This window comes from Oratosquilla oratoria, chromosome 42 (genome assembly GCF_046742065.1).
Source record: "Oratosquilla oratoria isolate Oo_2021 chromosome 42, ASM4674206v1, whole genome shotgun sequence".
Taxonomy (NCBI): domain Eukaryota; kingdom Metazoa; phylum Arthropoda; class Malacostraca; order Stomatopoda; family Squillidae; genus Oratosquilla; species Oratosquilla oratoria.
In genome coordinates this window covers 40,031,542-40,049,817 of record NC_134818.1, presented here as the reverse complement: position 1 = coordinate 40,049,817, position 18,276 = coordinate 40,031,542, and the positions used below count along the sequence as shown (strand labels likewise).

The window sequence follows — 18,276 nt, the reverse complement described above, 5'->3', positions numbered from 1 at the left end:
CTCGAGTAAAAGCAGATTAGGTTTGTGGAGCACGATCTGCCACTTCTAAAGCCAAATTGTTTGGAGTTTATTATCTTATTTTCTTCCAAGTGTTTGGTCCATTTGTTTCTGATGACCTTTTTGCATATTTTTGCAACTGTGCTTGTAAGGGATACTGGTCTGAAGTTTGTAGGATCTTCCCTATTTCCTCCTTTATATATTGGTACTATGTTTGCATCTTTCCAATCTTGCAGCACCTTTCCCTCTTTGAGTGAGAACTCAATTATCTTGTATAGTTTATCTGTCAGTTCGTCTATACACTCTTTCAGTATCCAATCTGCGATTCCATCTGGTCCATGTGATTTCCTGACATCTAGGTTTTTTATCTGGTCTCTTATTTCTTTTTGTGTTACCTTTATTTCTTTCATTGTGGGTGATCTTTCTTGTTGTCTATCTTCCCAAGATTGTGAGCTCTCAAATGTAAAAACAGACCTCAAATGTCTAATCATAACTTCTGCCATCTCTGTGTCGTCTATACATCCTTTATCTCCTTCACGCAATTTCACTATTTCATGTTTATCCTTTAGTTTTTCATTTATATATCTGTAAAAGAGTTTAGGTTGATCCTTACATTTGTCTATAATATCTTTTTCATAATTACTTTTTTCTTTCCTGTGTATATTCACATATTCGTTCCTAAGTTTTATATATGTTTGCCTTTTGGTTTCCCCCCCCCCCATTTTTTTCAATTTTTTTTCCTTTTGTTAAACCAACACTTTATGTAGATCTCTTTTAGTTTCTTTTTTGGTACATATTTGTTAATTCCTTCCTTGTACTTTTCTTAGAATGTGTTCCATTTGTCTTCCATCTTTGTTTCCCCTTTAGAGAATTTATCCCAGTATGTGTTCGGGAAAATTTTTCTTAGTTTTACAAAGTCCGTTTTGTTGTACATTAATCTTCCTTCTCTATGTCTGTCATTCCTATCTACATTGAAGAAGTATGTATGAGAAAAAAATTTGACGCAGCCCGAAGGGATTTCTCCCCGTCTTCTCCTTTTCTGCACGAGGGGACGGGGAGGGGGGGGTTGCTGAATTTAAGAAGCAGCCTTGCTGTGGATGTGCTGTGTCTTGCGACACTGCTTCTGATCCAGGGAAATGGACAGGATGCAGGGATGACCCATCATCCAGGAGGTGCCAAGATAAGAGGGAGGGAGGAGGGTGGAGGGGAGTGGAATATATAGGAAATGGAATGGGTGGGAGTGGTTTCTATGCTTGTTTCTTTTTGGCTACCCCCCATGTAAGGGGGAAAAAGCCTTTGGCATATGTATGTATGTATGTAAGTTTTGACAGTTATTGTTTCTATATCTAGTATTTTCCTTAACCCATTGTGTATTCAATGGTCATATCCAGTAGAATGTTGCTCCAAAGTTCATCTCCCCCTTTAACTATCATTTCTCATTATCTGGCAGGTAGGAATGCTTACATGTCATATAATGGCCAATCATCACACATCAGAAACATTAAGAATGGAGTACCACAGGGCTCTGTTCTATCCCCCACGCTCTTTAATCTATACATGCATGACTTACCCACACCAGACACCTCAGAAATACAAATCTCTTCTTACGCAGACGACATAACAATCACATGCACACATCGTAACACAGACAAAGCTGCAGAAATAATCCAGCCATACCTTGATACACTCAACACATGGTTCATCACAAACAGACTCAAAATAGCTCCAACCAAATCTACAGCAACTCTTCTCACCAACTGGACAAAAGAACACAAATACATACCTCATCTCTACATCAACAACACTCTAATACCACACACAAACACACCAAAAATTCTTGGTGTAACATACAATACATCCATGTCTTTCAAACAACACATAACAAAACATAAAAAACAAATGCTCACCTAGACTTAACGCACTTAAGTCAATCGCTGGAACAACATTTGGACAAAACAAAGAAACTACATACATACATACATATACCAAAGCTTTTTCCCCCTTACAAGGGGGGTAGCCAAAAAGAAAAAGGCATAAAATAATTCCCACCCATTCCATCCCTGAATACACTCCACACCCCTCCACCCTCCCTCCTATCTTAGCACCTCCTGAATGACGGGTCATCCCTGCACCTTGTCCACTGCCCTGGGTCAGAAGCAGTGTCGCAAGACACAGCACATCCACAGCAAGGCCGCTTCATTAAATCGGCGACCCCCCCCCTCTCCGTCCCCCCATTGCATAAAATGAGAGGACGGGGAGAAATCCCTTCGGGCTGCGTCAAAGAAACTAATACAACAATATACAAACAATGCATACGCTCAGTGATGAATTATGCGAGTCCTGCCTGGGCTCCTAATCTCAGTGAGACACACCACAACACCCTTCAAATCATACAAAACAAAGCCCTAAAAACAATTACAGGCTGCACAAATACAACACCTACAGACCATTTACACCATGAAACAAAAGTCCTCAAAGTCAAGGACCACCTCGACATGAGAGGCACACAAACACTTGCCACAGCCACCACAAACACATCACACCTGCTACACTACATAGCAGAACACCCACACACACCAAGAAACATTAAAACAACACCCAAAGACCTGTATCACACACAGATACTCTCTTCTCTTCCTCCACAGCCACCAAATACCAGCCTCCGGAAACATATTCATAATCATATCACTCACCGCTCCATTAACACACTGAAAGACAACACACTGCTGCATGCCAGACCCCCTGATATCCACCCTTCTGAATCCTCTCTCACAAAAGGACAGAGTCCACCTGGCCAGACTGCGGTGCGGCCACCACCCAGCATTTCTAAGCTACCAGACGAGGCTGGATGACCGCATTGTGAACAGCTGCCCAGGATGTAACACTTCACCTCATACCATACAACACATAATGGAAGACTGCATTATACACAATCATGCACGCAAACAACACAACATACACTCTATAAAGGATTTGTGGGAAAACCCAGTTTTGGCTGTGGCATTCCTTGGGGAGACGGGACTGCTCAGACAGACAGTCTAGGGAACGACAACAACAACTATCATTTCTTCCCAGATTATGTCTTTTGCATTAAAATCGCCCATGATTACTATGTTTCCACCCTCTTTCAGTAACTTGTTTAGCATGATCATTGCGTCTTCCAGTAATTTAGAATGTTCGCTGTCCAACCACACGTGTTTTTGGTGGTACATACACTGCTACAAATTTTCTGCTTTTCATCTTTTTGTTTGCAATTTTGATCATAATTAATTCTACATTGCCTTGGCCTTCAATAATCTTTGTCACATTTAGACCCTTTTTGGTCAATATCATGACACCTCCTCCCTGCTTGTCTGTTCTATTTTTCACCCAGTGGTTGTATAGACCATGTCCCACTATGCTTGTTGATAGAGGTCCTTTCAATTTTGTCTCCACTATTCCCATGATGTCAGGTTTTTCTGTTTCTAGATAGTCATTTAGTTCACTGATTCCAGAGATCATGCCATCCTTATTTGTGTATGTCACTTTTTGTTTCATATTTTCCTTTCTTTTTTGGTTTAAGTTTCCATTTTTTTATGTACCATTTCTTCAGTCTCAAGTCCAGCACTGAGATAGCCTTCAGGATCCTGAAATAGCTTCTCACCAATGCTCCAGTTCTAAGGGCCACTGACTTCCAACAACCCTTTCATCTACAAGTAGATGCCAGCAACTCTGGTATTGGAGTCACCCTTTTACAAGAAAACAATGGAGTTCTTCATGCTATCACCTCCTACAGTAAGAAGCTGTCCCCTGCACAGAAGAACTTCTCCACAACTGAGAAGGAGACGCTTGCCTTAGTTCAGGCCCTTACCACTTTGAAATCTACCTAGGTTAATTTGAAACCACCATTCACGTATATTCTGACTACAATCCCTTGAAGTTTTTGAAAACTGTGAAAAACAAGAATCCAAGACTCACACATTACAGCCTATTCCTCCACCCCTATGACATAACTGTTCACAACACAAAAGGAGTCCACAATATCTTGGCTGATGTACATACATACATATACTAAAGGCTTTTTCTCCCTTACAAGTGAGGTAGCCAAAAAACAAAGGCATAAAAACCACTCCCACCCATTCCATCCCCACATACTCCACTCCCATCCACACCCCTCCCTCCCTCTTATCTTGGCTCCTCCTGGATGATGGGTCATCCCTGCATCTCGTCCACTGCCCTAGGTCAGAAGTAGTGTCGAAAGATACTGCACATCCAAAGCAAGGCCACTTCATTAAATTAGCGACCCCATCTCTCTGTCCCCTAATGCAGAAATGGAGAACATGGGGAGAAATCCCTTTGGGCTGCATCAATTTATTTTTCACACATACTTCCTCAACCCCCATCCACTTCCCCTCATACATCACAGCATCATCCATACACAACCATTCTCCATTCACCCCCATCTTCTGTCCTCTCCTGTTCTTCCTCAACAGACATTCCCCTCTTTCCCAATGCCCCTTTTACCCCATCCAACCACCTTATCCTTGGTTGCCCCCTCATGTTCACTCCTTCCACCTCTACCTTACACACCTCTTTTACTAATATTTCTTCACTCATTCTTTTAATGTGTCCAAACCATCCTAATACTCTTTCATCAACCCTATCTCCCAGCTCCCTTTCCACCCTGGTTCTCCTCATTTCCTCACTCTATCCAACCTAGTAACCCCTATCATACTTCTTAGGCACCTCATATCATACACATTCACACTCTTTCTCTCTTCCTTTCTTATGTTCCATGTTTCTACCCCATACAGTTCTGTCAGCACAATCACTCCTTCATACAATCTCCTCTTAGCATTCATTCCCAAATGTCTACTTTTCATTACATTTTTTAATCCACCAAGGCATCTACTTGCTTCTCTCAATTTACATTTTACCTCCACCCCCACTCCTCCCTTTCCTGCCACATTCACACCCAAGTATCTAAAACTATCCACTTCCCCCAGTCTCTCCCCCTTAATACTCACTTCCAGCCTGCTGCCACTTTCACCCCTTGTACATCTCATCACCTTACATTTACCCATATTTATCTTCAACTTCCTTTTATCGCACACCTTCCCAAACTCTTGTCACTAACTTCCTCAATCCCTCCTCTGATCCTGCTACAAGTGCAGTGTCATCAGCAAACAAAAACTGGCTTATCTCCCACTTTTCTCCATTTTCTTTAACCATCTCCAGTCCCCAACACACTACCCTTGCATTTACCTCTCACACCACCCCATCCATGTTTAAACTGAAGAGCCAAGGTGACATAACACATCCCTGATGAAGCCCACCTTTACCTCAAACCACTCACTCTCTCCATTTCTGATCCTAACACAAGCTCTACCACTCTCGTAAAAACTACTGACTGCTCTTAAAAGCTTTCCTCCTATCCCATATATCTGCAAAACCTCCCACAGTGCCTTCCTGTCTACCCTGTCATAAGCTTTAAAAAAAAAAAAAAAAAAAAAAAAAAAATCCTTACCTTTTCTTAAAGCTTTCTCACATATCTATCTTACCACAAAATTACGATCTACACAAACCCTACCTGTCCTAAACCCACAATGTTCCTCACCAATCATTCACTCTGCTCCTCTCCTAATCCTCTCAATCAGTAACCTTCCATAAGCATTCCCAATTACACTTAACAAACTGATCCCTCTAAAACTACTACACTCACATTTGTCCCCTTTTCCTTTGTAAAGTGGAACTATACAGGCACTCCTCCAGTACTCTGCCCTTTCTTAAACAAACATTAAATAACCTCAGCAGCCAATCCACTATCACTGTACAGTACTTCCTTTTTTTTTTAGACATTCTGCATGACACACTTCCAACTCAGGTGCCTTACCTGCTCTCATCATCTTAACAACTGCCTTCACCTTATCTTTCCTTGTTTCTTCCCCATTTTCCTCATTTACCATTGTCATTTTCTTAGCACTTCCCACTGTAACTACCTTTCACACTCTATCCTCCTTCACATTTAGCAACTCTCTGAAATACTCTGCCCATCTTCCTCTTACTGCCTTTTCTTCCATTATTATCTCTCCATCTGCACCTTTTACCTTTTCTTCTCTACTTGATTCACCTCCTCTTCCTCTCTTAATTTCTTTCCAAAACATCTTTTTATTATTTTCAAACTTTCGGTCATACTCTTACCCCATTACACATCTGCTCTCCTCGTTGCCTCCTTTATCTTATACTTTACTTCTCTTATCTTTGTACCTCTCATATGATTCTCTTGTGCAATTTTGTAACCAATCTGTGAAAGCTCAATTCTTCTCTTCTACAAAGTTCTTTGCTTCTTCATCCCACCACTCACTACCCTTCCTTCTATTTCCTCCCATCCTTCTTGTTCCACATACCATCTTTGCACACCTTGTGACTCCTTGAAACATCCCCATTCCTCCTCCACTTCTAGTTCTACTCTATCCTTCACTCCCTCCCACTTCTCTCTCAGCTTCTTGTATTCCTTCTCCTTTTCTTTCTCATTTAAGCAACTCCCTTCTTCTCCTTTTCCTCTTTCTCCATCTATCCTCCACTCTCAACTTACCTTCCACCAAAAAATGATCTGATACTTCCCCACTCTCTCCCGTTACAACATGAACATCCTTAATGCTTCCTACTATACTCCTGGTTACCACTATATAGTCAATTAATGCTCTATCTACCACTCTTCCATCCACCATTCTGTCCCATGTGTACTTATGCTTGACTTTCTTCATAAACACTGTATTTGCTATCATAAACTCTCTAGACACCCCATCAACTCCCCACTACAATTTTTTTCCTGGAACTCCACTCTTCCCAACCACTCCGTCTATTGGTTCATTTCATACCCTAGCATTAAGGGCTCCCAATACAACTACATTGACATTTCTCCCTAATCCCTCTATACACTCGTTTAAATCTATCCAAAAAGCCTCCCTTTCCTCTACACTATTCTCACTACCAGGCCCATAACTTACAAAAACACACATCTCCCTTCCCAGTTTCACTTTCATCCACATTAACCTTGAAGAAACCTCCTTCCACTCTATTACACATTTACCTATATCTTCCCTAGAACTACAGACTCTAGAACAAAGAAGAGAAAGAAGTGACTTGTTGACCATCTACAGAATTATGAAAGGTGTAGTCCTTGATACAGACAACTTACTAAACTGGGATAAGAGAAACACAAGAGGACATGGAAAGAAACTCAAAAAGGACAGTTATAGAAGAAACATGAAAAAAAAGCTTTACCCACAGAGTGGTAGATGTATAGATGAAACAATAGTGTGTGAAAAAACAATACAAGAATTTAAGAGCAAATTTATGGTGAGATACAGAGATGGGACACCACGAGTGTAGCTCCCCTTCCTGTAACATACAACTAGGTAAATACAGTTAGGTAGGTAAATACTTAACAGTATAGCCACCCCTTCTCTCCTTCATCCTCTCTTCACTCCTGAGATCCTCTCAACTACACTCCCAAATTCAAACTTGCCCCTCCCTTTCAACTTATTTTCACTCAATGCCAACACATCCAGGAGGTGCTAAGATGAGAGGGAGGGTGGAGGGGTGTGGAGTGTATTCAGGGATGGAATGGGTGGAAATGATTTTATGCCTTTTCCTTTTTGGCTACCTCCCTTGTAAGGGGGAAAAAGCCTTGGTATATGTATGTATATGTATGCCAACACATCCATCTTTCTTCTCACAAGCATAGTGCCTATCTCTTCCCTTTTACTCTCATCTGTATCACATCCATGTACATTAAAAGACCCAAACCTTAGTGTACTGGTTGGAAAACTCCTCCTAGACCCTATTATGCCTTTACATTTTTTTGGAATGTCCCCTTTGGGGCTACAGGGAGAAGGATGCCTAGTCCTATCCCTGTCCCGTTTTTGTTGCCTCATACAACTCAAGTGGAAAGACTTAGTGGCAGTATTCTTTTCCCCCACCACAGGGTTCAGCGAAATGAGAAAATTATATTCAGAGAAATGGTACAGGACAGTAACAAGAGTGGGGGGACAGCATAATGTATGGTCAGTCACAGTACACTCAACCCCAGATTTAGTGGACCTCGAATTTGCAGACTTCCAATTTAGCGGACAAAAAAAGTGTGTCCGGTAGTAACAGTGAAATTCCGGATGAAGTCTGTAAAATGAAAATTTGTCCAATAGGTGTCTGGTAGTAACAATCAATTACCGGACAAAGTCTGTAAAATGAAAATTTGTCCGATAGGTGTCCGGTAGTAACAGTCAAAGTCCGTAAAATGAAAATTTGTCCGATAGGTGTCCAGTAGTAATAGTCAATTACTGGACAAAGTCCGTAAAATGAAAATTTGTCCGATAGGTGTCCAGTAGAAACGGTCAAATAGTACCGGACAAAGTCCATAAAATGAAAATTTGTCCGATAGGTGTCCAGTAGTAACGGTCAAATCGTATTGGCACCCTGGCTGGCACCACTAATCCAATGGAGATCCTGTATTGTACATATGTAAATAGCAGCAACTAGATTTAATAAGGAAAGAAATGGTTCAATTTCTTCTTTATATGTAATGCACATAATTATACATATGTACTGCAGCTTTTTATTACATATCTAAAATGTATGTGTATGCCGAAACCTAATGGACAATTTTCTACGTAATGAACTTATGTCTGGTATCCTGTATTGGTAACGGATGGACTCAATTTTCAAATAACGGACTTTTGCAAATAACGGACAAGGGTCTATACGCATTTGTCCATTAAATCAAGGGTTAAGTGTATAATAAAGTATCATCATTTCTCTAAGAATAGAGATTTCCTCTATCACAGACAAAATGATGTGTGGCTCTGGTCTAGGGGCACCCCATATAGACCTTAGCTGTATGCTACTTAGCAGCCTTTAAACCCACAATAACATGCAGCCAATACCCCAGATGGTGAATTGGCTGATGTACTTTCTAAAAATTAGCTTTTCAACAAAAATTCTAAAGTTTCTCCAAATGGTGGTGTAATGCAATAATTATTGCATAATTATTTCATTATTTTTCTTATGTATACTTAGGGTAGAGGTTATGTAGATCAGATTTTTGTGGTAAGACAGATATGTGAGAAAGCTATAGGAAAGAGGAAGGATGTTTTTGGGGCTTTTATGGATCTAGAAAAGGCCTACGACAGGGTAGACAGGAAGGCAATGTGGGAAGTTTTGCAGATATACAGGATTGGAGGAAAGCTTCTAGGAGCTGTCAAGAGTTTTTATGAGAGTAGTTGTACTGTATATGGATGATGTTGTCATGCATGAGGTGGAATGGGCGGGGGATAGGGTGTGAGGTAGTATGTGTGAGCAAAATTTGACGCAGCCCGAAGGGATTTCTCTCCGTCTTCTCCTTTTATGCAGGGGGGGATGGAGAGGGGGGGTTGCCGATTTAATGAGGCGGCCTTGCTGTGAATGTGCTGTGTCTTGCGACATTGCTTCTGACCCAGGGCAGTGGACAAGGTGCAGGGATGACCCTTCATCCAGGGGTGCTAAGATAAGAGGGAGGGTGGAGGGGTGTGGAGTGTATTCAGGGATGGAATGGGTGGGAATGATTTTATGCCTTTTCCTTTTTGGCTACCTCCCTTGTAAGGGGGAAAAAGCCTTGGTATATGTATGTATGTAGTAAAGCATGTGTCAGGATTAGAAATGGAGAGAGCGAGTGGTTTGAGGTAAAGGTGGGACTTCGTCAGGGATGCGTTATGTCACCCTGGCTGTTCAACTTGTACATGGATGGGGTGGTGTGAGAGGTAAATGCAAGGGTGGTGGGTCAGGGATTGGAGATGGTTAAAGAAAATGGAGAAAAGTGGGAGGTGAGCCAGCTGTTGTTTGCGGACGACACTGCGCTTGTGGCTGGATCAGAGGAGGGATTGAGGAAGTTGGTGACAGAGTTTGGGAGAGTGTGTGAAAGAAGAAAGTTGAAGATAAATGTGGGTAAAAGTAAGGTGATGAGATGTATAAGGGGTGAAAGTGACAGCAGACTGGAAGTGAGCATTAAGGGAGAGCGACTGGAGGAAGTGGATAGTTTTAGATACTTGGGTGCAAATGTGGCAGGAAAAGGTGAAGTGGTGGAGGTAGAATGTAGATTGAGAGAAGCGAGTAAATGCCTTGGTGAATTAAAAAGTGTAATGAGGAATAGACATTTGAGAATGGATGCTAAGAGGAGACTGTATGAAGGAGTGATTGTGCCAACAGCAGTGTATGGGGCAGAAACATGGAACATAAGAGAGGAAGAGAGAAGGAGTTTGAATGTGTTTGAGATGAGGTGTCTGAGAAGTATGATGGGGGTTACTAGGCTAGATAGAGTGAGAAATGAGGAGGTGAGGAGGAGAACAGGGGTGGAAAGGGAGTTGGGAGATAGGGTTGATGAAAGAGTATTGGGATGGTTTGGACACATGGAAAGAATAAGTGAAGAAAGACTAGTAAAAGAGGTATGGAAGGCAGATGTGGAGGGAGTGAACATGAGGGGACGTCCTAGGATGAGATGGAGGGATGGGGTGAAGGGGGCTTTGGGGAAGAGGGGAATGTCTGTTGAGGAAGGACGGGAGAGGACAGAAGACAGGGGTGAATGGAGAATGGATGTACATGGATGATGTTGTGATGCATGAGGTGGAATGGGTGGGGGGATGGGGGGTGAGGTAGTATGTGAGAGCAAAATTTGATGCAGCCCGAAGGGATTTCTCACCATCTTCTCCTTTCATGCAGGGGGGGATGGAGAGGGGGGGGGTCGCCGATTTAATGAAGCGGCCTTGGTGTTGATGTGCTGTGACTTGCGATACTGCCTCTGACCCAGGGCAGTGGACAAGGTGCAGGGATGACCCGTCATCCAGGAGGTGCTAAGATAAGAGGGAGGGTGGAGGGGAGTGGAGTGTATTTAGGGATGGAATGGGTGGGAATGATTTTATGCCTTTTTCTTTTTGGCTACCTCCCTTGAAAGGAGGAAAAAGCCTTGGTATATGTATGTATGTATACTTAGAATGTATCTCCATGCAAATGCAAGCTGCACCAGTGAATTATTATAAATAATTACCAACAGTCACCCCAAGATTGGAACCAAGGCCTTGCTTGATGTCAGACCAATGCTTTGTGGTGATATGCACTGTCGCTAGTGATTCACTTCAGGTATTTACAATGACGAAAGCCTACCATGGATTCGTACCAGCTTCACCACTGTCTATGAGTTGAGCTCAGGTCTCTGTGAAAATTAGGTAAGGATGGCAGTCAGCATTGGCTTGGTGTCAAGTGAGGCCTCGGTTCAAACCCCAGGGTGACTGTCGAAAGTTATTTGTAATATGCACTGTCACTAGCGATTCACTTCAGATATTTACATATGTTGGTCAAATTGACCCAGATTCCCATTCTCATGTGTTATTTTATTATAACTATTGTTTTGTTCTCTTAATATACTTGTTGTTAGTCACTTCAATTTTAATATTCCTTTCTGGAATCTTCTGTCTTTGTTACCTTTATACTTTAGTCATACAGTTTTATCTGGATACAGACCAGATAACTAACTCTAAAGTTGACTACTATAAGTGAGCTGACACTTGGGCTCCCTCACCATAACAAACATTATTAACAACATAATACACTAAGACACTAGAGGCAACAGATGAATTAATTGATATGCTAAGAGATATGCCAAAAATGGTCAACGACGAAATGAACCCATCCCAATTCTACCAAACACTACACTTTATCAACAACAATCAATCAATCAGTTCATTGCCTTAGGTCTACTGTAGGAGACCCACAGCTCCCAGGGAAACAGCAAGTCACTGAACTGACCCATGTCATTCAAGGAAAAAACATTGTGTTGTCATTCCTTAGACTGTCTGGCCAAGCCATCCCATCTCCCTGAGGAATGTCACAGCTGGAACAGGGTTTTCCCACAAATCCTTTAAAGAGTGTATATTGTGTTATTGGCATGCATGATTGTGTACAATGCAGTCTTCCATAATATGGGGTGAAGTGTTGCATCCAAGACAGTTGTCTGTGATGTGGTCATCTAGCCTTGTGACAGTGTACAATGAGGTCTTTGGTGTCTTCTTCTGTATGAAGGTTGTATCTATGGCAATTTGTTTTTGTGGCAAGGCCTATTCTGTGTTGGTATTATTTTAGTGCTGGATGATGATCTGAATGTAGTTATACTAGTGTGATTCTTGTTTCGTTTGGGAGGGATTTTTCAGTGAGGCTGATGTCTGCATGGGTTTGATGGAGTGGGGAGCTGGGTGGTCAGTCCTGCAGTGCTTGTTTTGTAATCCGAGTGAGTTGGACACTCTTAAACACATGCAACCATAACCACAAACATTCCTTTCTAAACAGAGCAGGCCAATAGACTCTTGCACCCTCAGATTAAACTACATCCTGTCAGCATTGTTTCTTGTTTGGTTGGCTGTGTTCTTGCAAATCAACTTAAAAGTAACTTTAATACACTTCTTTAAAGAGATGTCTGACTACCTGCAGAAGCAATGATAGGATGTGGTGAGGGAAGGTCATGGAAGGTCAGGATGAGAGCACAACGTGTTGTGTACTGGCGACCAGCTTCCCCACGCAGACAGCTGGCCACCTCACTTTCAACTTCTGTAAGATAAACTAAATAAGTACAGTTGGGGGCCTTAACATATTAATTTCAAATTATCTATCTATATACGAAAAGGTTTCTTCCCCCTTATAAGGGAGGTAGCTAGCCAAGCTATGCACCCATCCCACTTTCATCTTAGTTCCTTGTGGATGAAGGATCATCCCTGTCTCCTATCCACTACCCAGGTCAGAAATAATGCATGAAAACACACCACATCTACAGGAGGGCCACCTGCTTCATTTACACAGGAACCCTCCCTCTTCATTCCCTTATGAGAAGAAAAACCTTCTCAATAATAACAGTAATATAATTTTTGTTTACCTTCATACCAAGAGTCAATCAAGCTCTCTAATCGCTTATGAAGAGAGAGTGCTTGTTCAGGTGAAATCAGAGGGGAGTTGTGCCCTTTATCTCTGTACCCCTCCTCTGGCTCCCTCTTTGACCCATCAGTTTCCTCCTCCATGCCCTCTGGTGATAAAGTGGAGGTGGACAAGAACGAGGATGAGGACATGGGCTGAGGAGTGCCCAGGCGGTGAAGGAAATGTGCAGCACGTGTCATCAGCTTGATTTGCCAAACAAGAAGTGCCGCCCATTGTGTCAACATGCCCACACGACGTAAACCCTGAGGACATTTGTAGCTTTAGAATACTTATTATATCTATTAATATTGGCCACCCCTGACTAAACACAGGTATTGCTGGAACATGTGGGCAGACTAGAAAGACAATAAAAGTGAAAAACCGGTGTATCTTGTTCCAAGGTGCCTCTTTATGTTATAGAAAGAAGTTATTAATTTTCACTATAGAAGAAGGTGAGGAGCCTAGGCCAAGGGGTGCATAGATGTGATTGAAGCCATCACCTTTGCCCAATGCACTTGGACTGTTGGAGCAGGTAACAGTCACTACTGGGAATTGGGGAGGAGTTCAGGATTTGAAACCACAACTAAGCAAATATGAGACCAGCACATATTCATTATGTCTATTTGTATTCATGATTACATCTGCCCATGTGTACTCACAAGTCATGTATCCAACAACCCACCTACCTGAATAAGTGCAACCCAATTGGTGATTGTCTGTGGTTTCCCAAGGGCCAAGTATTCGTAGATGATGGTCGCAAGTGTCTGAGTGAGAGCCTCTTCCTCTTCGCTGTTGGTTCTGCTGCTGCTACTATTGATACTGGCATTCTTGATGCTGACACTGGCACTCTTGCCATTCCCACTTCTGCTGGCACTGCTGCTGCCGACAAGGGCACGGACCAGTCCTGTGGCACTTCCACTCACTTCTTCCAGGATACTTCCCTGAAAGATTATAAACTTTGTTGAAATAGGAATACTTGTATATATATATATGTATATATATATATTTTAACAACCACAATGCACTTTAATTCTAAGCCATCAACATTGGGAGACCCAATGGGGCCACATACAGAAATTGAAATATGGTACTGCCGAGGACTCGAACTCAGCGATCACATGACAAGTGCCGTAGTAACTAACCAACTACGCCATCAAGAGAGATATAAATTGAGAGCAAGCTTTCTTATATATTTGTATGCTCGAGTTACATACACTTAAATGAAATTTTGCGTTAAACCCATCTCCACTATGATAGTACAATTGGAAGTATACAAATGCGGGAAAGTATTTGTACAACACTGAATGGGTCCCAGTGATTAGAGATACATTTAACAACTACAATGCACTTTAATTCTAAGCCATCAACATTGGGAGACCCAATGGGGCCACATGCAGAAATTGAAATGTGGTACTGCCGAGGACTCGAACTCAGCGATCACATGACAAGTGCCGTAGTAACTAACCAACTACGCCATCAAGAGAGATATAAATTGAGAGCAAGCTTTCTTATATATTTGTATGCTCGAGTTACATACACTTAAATGAAATTTTGCGTTCAACCCATCTCCACTATGATAGTACAATTGGAAGTATACAAATGCGGGAAAGTATTTGTACAACACTGAATGGGTCCCAGTGATTAGAGATACATTTAACAACTACAATGCACTTTAATTCTAAGCCATCAACATTGGGAGACCCAATGGGGCCACATGCAGAAATTGAAATATGGTACTGCCGAGGACTCGAACTCAGCGATCACATGACAAGTGCCGTAGTAACTAACCAATTACGCATTTGTATACTTCCAATTGTACTATCATAGTGGAGATGGGTTGAACACAAAATTTCATGTAAGTGTAACTCGAGCATACAAATATATGTGTATATATGGTATATGTGTGTATGTATGTACTTTTCCAAACTCCATTATGGTACATTTCTTAATGTTGAAGTCTACTTCACACTTCTGACTCCATTTCCAAATCTTCTTTAGGTCTCTGTAGGATTCACAATCCGTTTTGGTTTTCACTTTCCTTAACAATCTAGCATCATCTGGAAAGAAGCTCATGTAACATTCCATATCTTCATCCATGTCATTCACATAAATAGCAAACATGATTGGAGCCAATACTGATCCCTGTGGAACTCCACTAATCACTGTGTGTGTGTGGGGGGGGGCAATATTTTATGAGCATGATCACAGTACCATCCAGGAAAATTAGAGAAAACAGGTCACATGAAGAATTGTCACCCCAGAATGCCCACATGAAGAATCGTCACCTCATGAGATCCCAACTGAAGAATTGTCACCCCAGTATGCCGAATATCAACAGTTAAATACAGATTTAGGTTAGGCTGAATGAAGATTATGCATATTGTCATCAACTTATACAGTACAACCAAAGAACCGTAGACCCAGGATGGCCCACATGAAGAATTATCACCCTGTCAAAGTCTGGGGTAACGATTCTTCATGCCATCCAAGAAAATAGCCCTACTACGGGCCCTACAGAAATAGGCCCACTCTCAGAAAATTCCTGATAAAAGTATATGTATACATTATACACACACACACACACACACACACACACACACACACAGAGACACACACACACACATTCATATATATATATATATATATATATATATAATGATACCTTGAGATACGATCGCCCTAACATACGAAAAAGTTGAAATACGATGTATTTTTTTTTATTTACGCCCTAACATTCGAAATATTTGAGATACGATATGGTGATGCACGATAATTTGCAACGCTAGCGGTAAGTGGCAGACTGTTCGCTCGGCTCCCGACTTTTCTCGACGTTTCAGTTCGTGTGTTGTCTTCTCGTTTACATCTTCGCTGTTTGTTCGTCGTGTTTGTGCCTGTTTTGTGTATTATTATTTTGATTTTTGTGCATAACCATGGGTCCCAAAGGTAAGGACAAGGATAGTGAAAAAAAGTATCTCGATGGAGGTAAAATATGAAATAATTGCAAAACATGAGCGTGGTGTGCGGGTGAGTGACTTAGCCAAAGAATATGGACGCAATGCATCAACAATATCCACGATCATTAAGCAGAAAGATGCAATAAAGAAGGTGCAGCCTTCCAAAGGCGTCACCATTATTTCGAAGCTTAGAACAGACCTACATAATGAGATGGAGCGCCTACTTTTAATATGGATTAAGGAGGAGTTGGCTGGTGACTCTGTTACGGAAACAATAATCTCAGAAAAGGCTATTGCTATCTTCCAAGACCTTAAACGTGATGCAGCTAAGGAGGGAGAACCATCGGAAGGTACTGTTGGTGAGGAATTTAAAGGCAGTCGTGGATGGTTTGGAAAAAAACTGGTATTCACTCTGTAATTAGGCATGGAGAAGCATCCAGTGCATATGTTATGGCAGCTGAAGACTTCATAAAGACTTTTGAATCTATTGTTGCTCAAGAAGAATATATACTGCAGCAAGTTTTCAACTGCGATGAAACTGGGCTATTTTTTTAAATGCCTAGGCGCACGTTTATCACCGCGGAAGAAAAGAGCCAACCCGGCCACAAGCCTATGAAAGATAGGCTTACTCTTGCCCTTTGCGCTAACACGGCGACTGTAAAGTTAAGCCGTTGTGTGCCACTCTGAAATCCCCCAGGGCCTTTAAAGCTCATAAAGTTTTGAAAGACAAATTACAAGTTATGTGGCGAGCAAACAGTAAGGCATGGGTGACCCATCAATTTCTTATAGAGTGGATGAACTTAGTTTTTGGGCCCTGCTGTCAAGAAATACTTAACGGAGAATGGTCTCCCTCCAGGCCTTGAGGATGACATCTTGGATAAATTCAAATTCATAAACGTTGTGTATCTGTCTGCAAATTCATCTATCCTCCAGCCCATGGACAAAGAAGTCATCTCTAATTTTAAGAAACTTCACAAAGCAGCTCTTAAAACGTTACTTCCAAGTTAGCGAAAACACCAACCTAACATTACGTGAATTTTGGAAAGACCATTACATCGTAATCTAAGACTCATAGATCTTTCCTGGCAAGGGGTTACCAGGAGAACCTTGAACTCGGCCTGGAAAAACCTATGGCCTGGTGTTGTTGTAGAGCAAGACTTTGAGGGATTCGAATAATAATGTTGATTATCTGCCCACGATGAATATTTCCAATGGTCAATGGACCCCAGACATAATTTCAGGACTATTCATCACCAAAAATATTGTCAACAAGCTTCCTCCCCCTCCCCCTGACCCGACCTCGTGTCAGCCTCAGGTCAACTAGGGTTGGGGCAGTGATGTTCTTTATTTTCTCATGTTCCCTTTCTTTTGTAAGAGGTTGCTACTTAAGATAGCCTCCTCCCTGCCACTTTGTACTACTGAAGAGGATTGCAGGTAGCAATCGAAATATATAGTTCCGCTTACGCAACTTTTTCTTTCGTCCGACTGTGGTGTTAGTTGTGATTTATAAATGTGTTACTACATTTCTCACCTGTGATATATATATATATATATATATATATATATATACATATATCAATATATATATATATATATCACGGTAGAACCACTGTTGGAGTAGAAAAGACTGGAAACGGGGAATCTATATATTTCGGTTGCAAACTGCAATCCTACTTAAGAGGATTGCAGTTTGCAATCGAAATTCCCCGTTTCCAGTCTTTTCTACTCCAACAGTGGTTCTACCGTGATTGACAAATGTGTGATTACATTTTTCACCTGTAATATATATATTTATACACACACACACACACACACACACACACACACATATATATATATATATATATATATATATACACGTGTGTGTGTGTGTGTGTGTGTGTGTGTGTGTAATAGGTACACTCTAAAAATAGTTCAGGTTTATGGACCAACTTAACAGTTCATACGATGAAATTGAGTCGTTCTATGATGATTTAAGTCAGGTAATGGATCAAGAAAAAAGTAAGTACACGTTGGTAATAGGCGACTTTATTGCTAAATTGGGGAAGAAGATGGGCGATGAGACGTGCATTGGTAAGTTTGGAGTAGGGGAAAGAAATGACAGAGGCGAGATGTTAGTAAATTGTGCAGAGAACTACATGAGGATAATGAACACTTTCTTCCAAAAGCGTGTAGGTCGTAAATGGACCTGGAGAAGTCCAAATGGAACAACAAAGAACGAAATAGACTTCATATTAGGAGATGAGAGCAAAAACGTTAACAATGTTACGGTGATAAATAAAGTCAACATAGGTAGTGACCATAGATTGGTAGGTTGCACAGCTAAATTCAATTTCAGAGCCGAGAGAAATAAACT

At 41.4% G+C, this 18,276-nt stretch overlaps 1 protein-coding gene across 3 annotated transcripts in view; it reads right to left on the bottom strand.

The window, feature by feature from the left end:
* Positions 1-18,276, bottom strand: part of shtd (anaphase promoting complex subunit 1) — a 443,338-nt gene that overhangs the window by 52,278 nt on the left and 372,784 nt on the right. For all 3 annotated transcript variants that reach the window (XM_076179508.1, XM_076179510.1, XM_076179509.1), the window contains exons 18-20: positions 13,653-13,907; positions 12,929-13,229; positions 12,484-12,606 (exon numbers count right to left, since the gene is read on the bottom strand). In XM_076179508.1, coding sequence (XP_076035623.1) covers positions 12,484-12,606; positions 12,929-13,229; positions 13,653-13,907 — 679 coding nt within the window. The remainder of the gene's footprint in view (positions 1-12,483; positions 12,607-12,928; positions 13,230-13,652; positions 13,908-18,276) is intronic.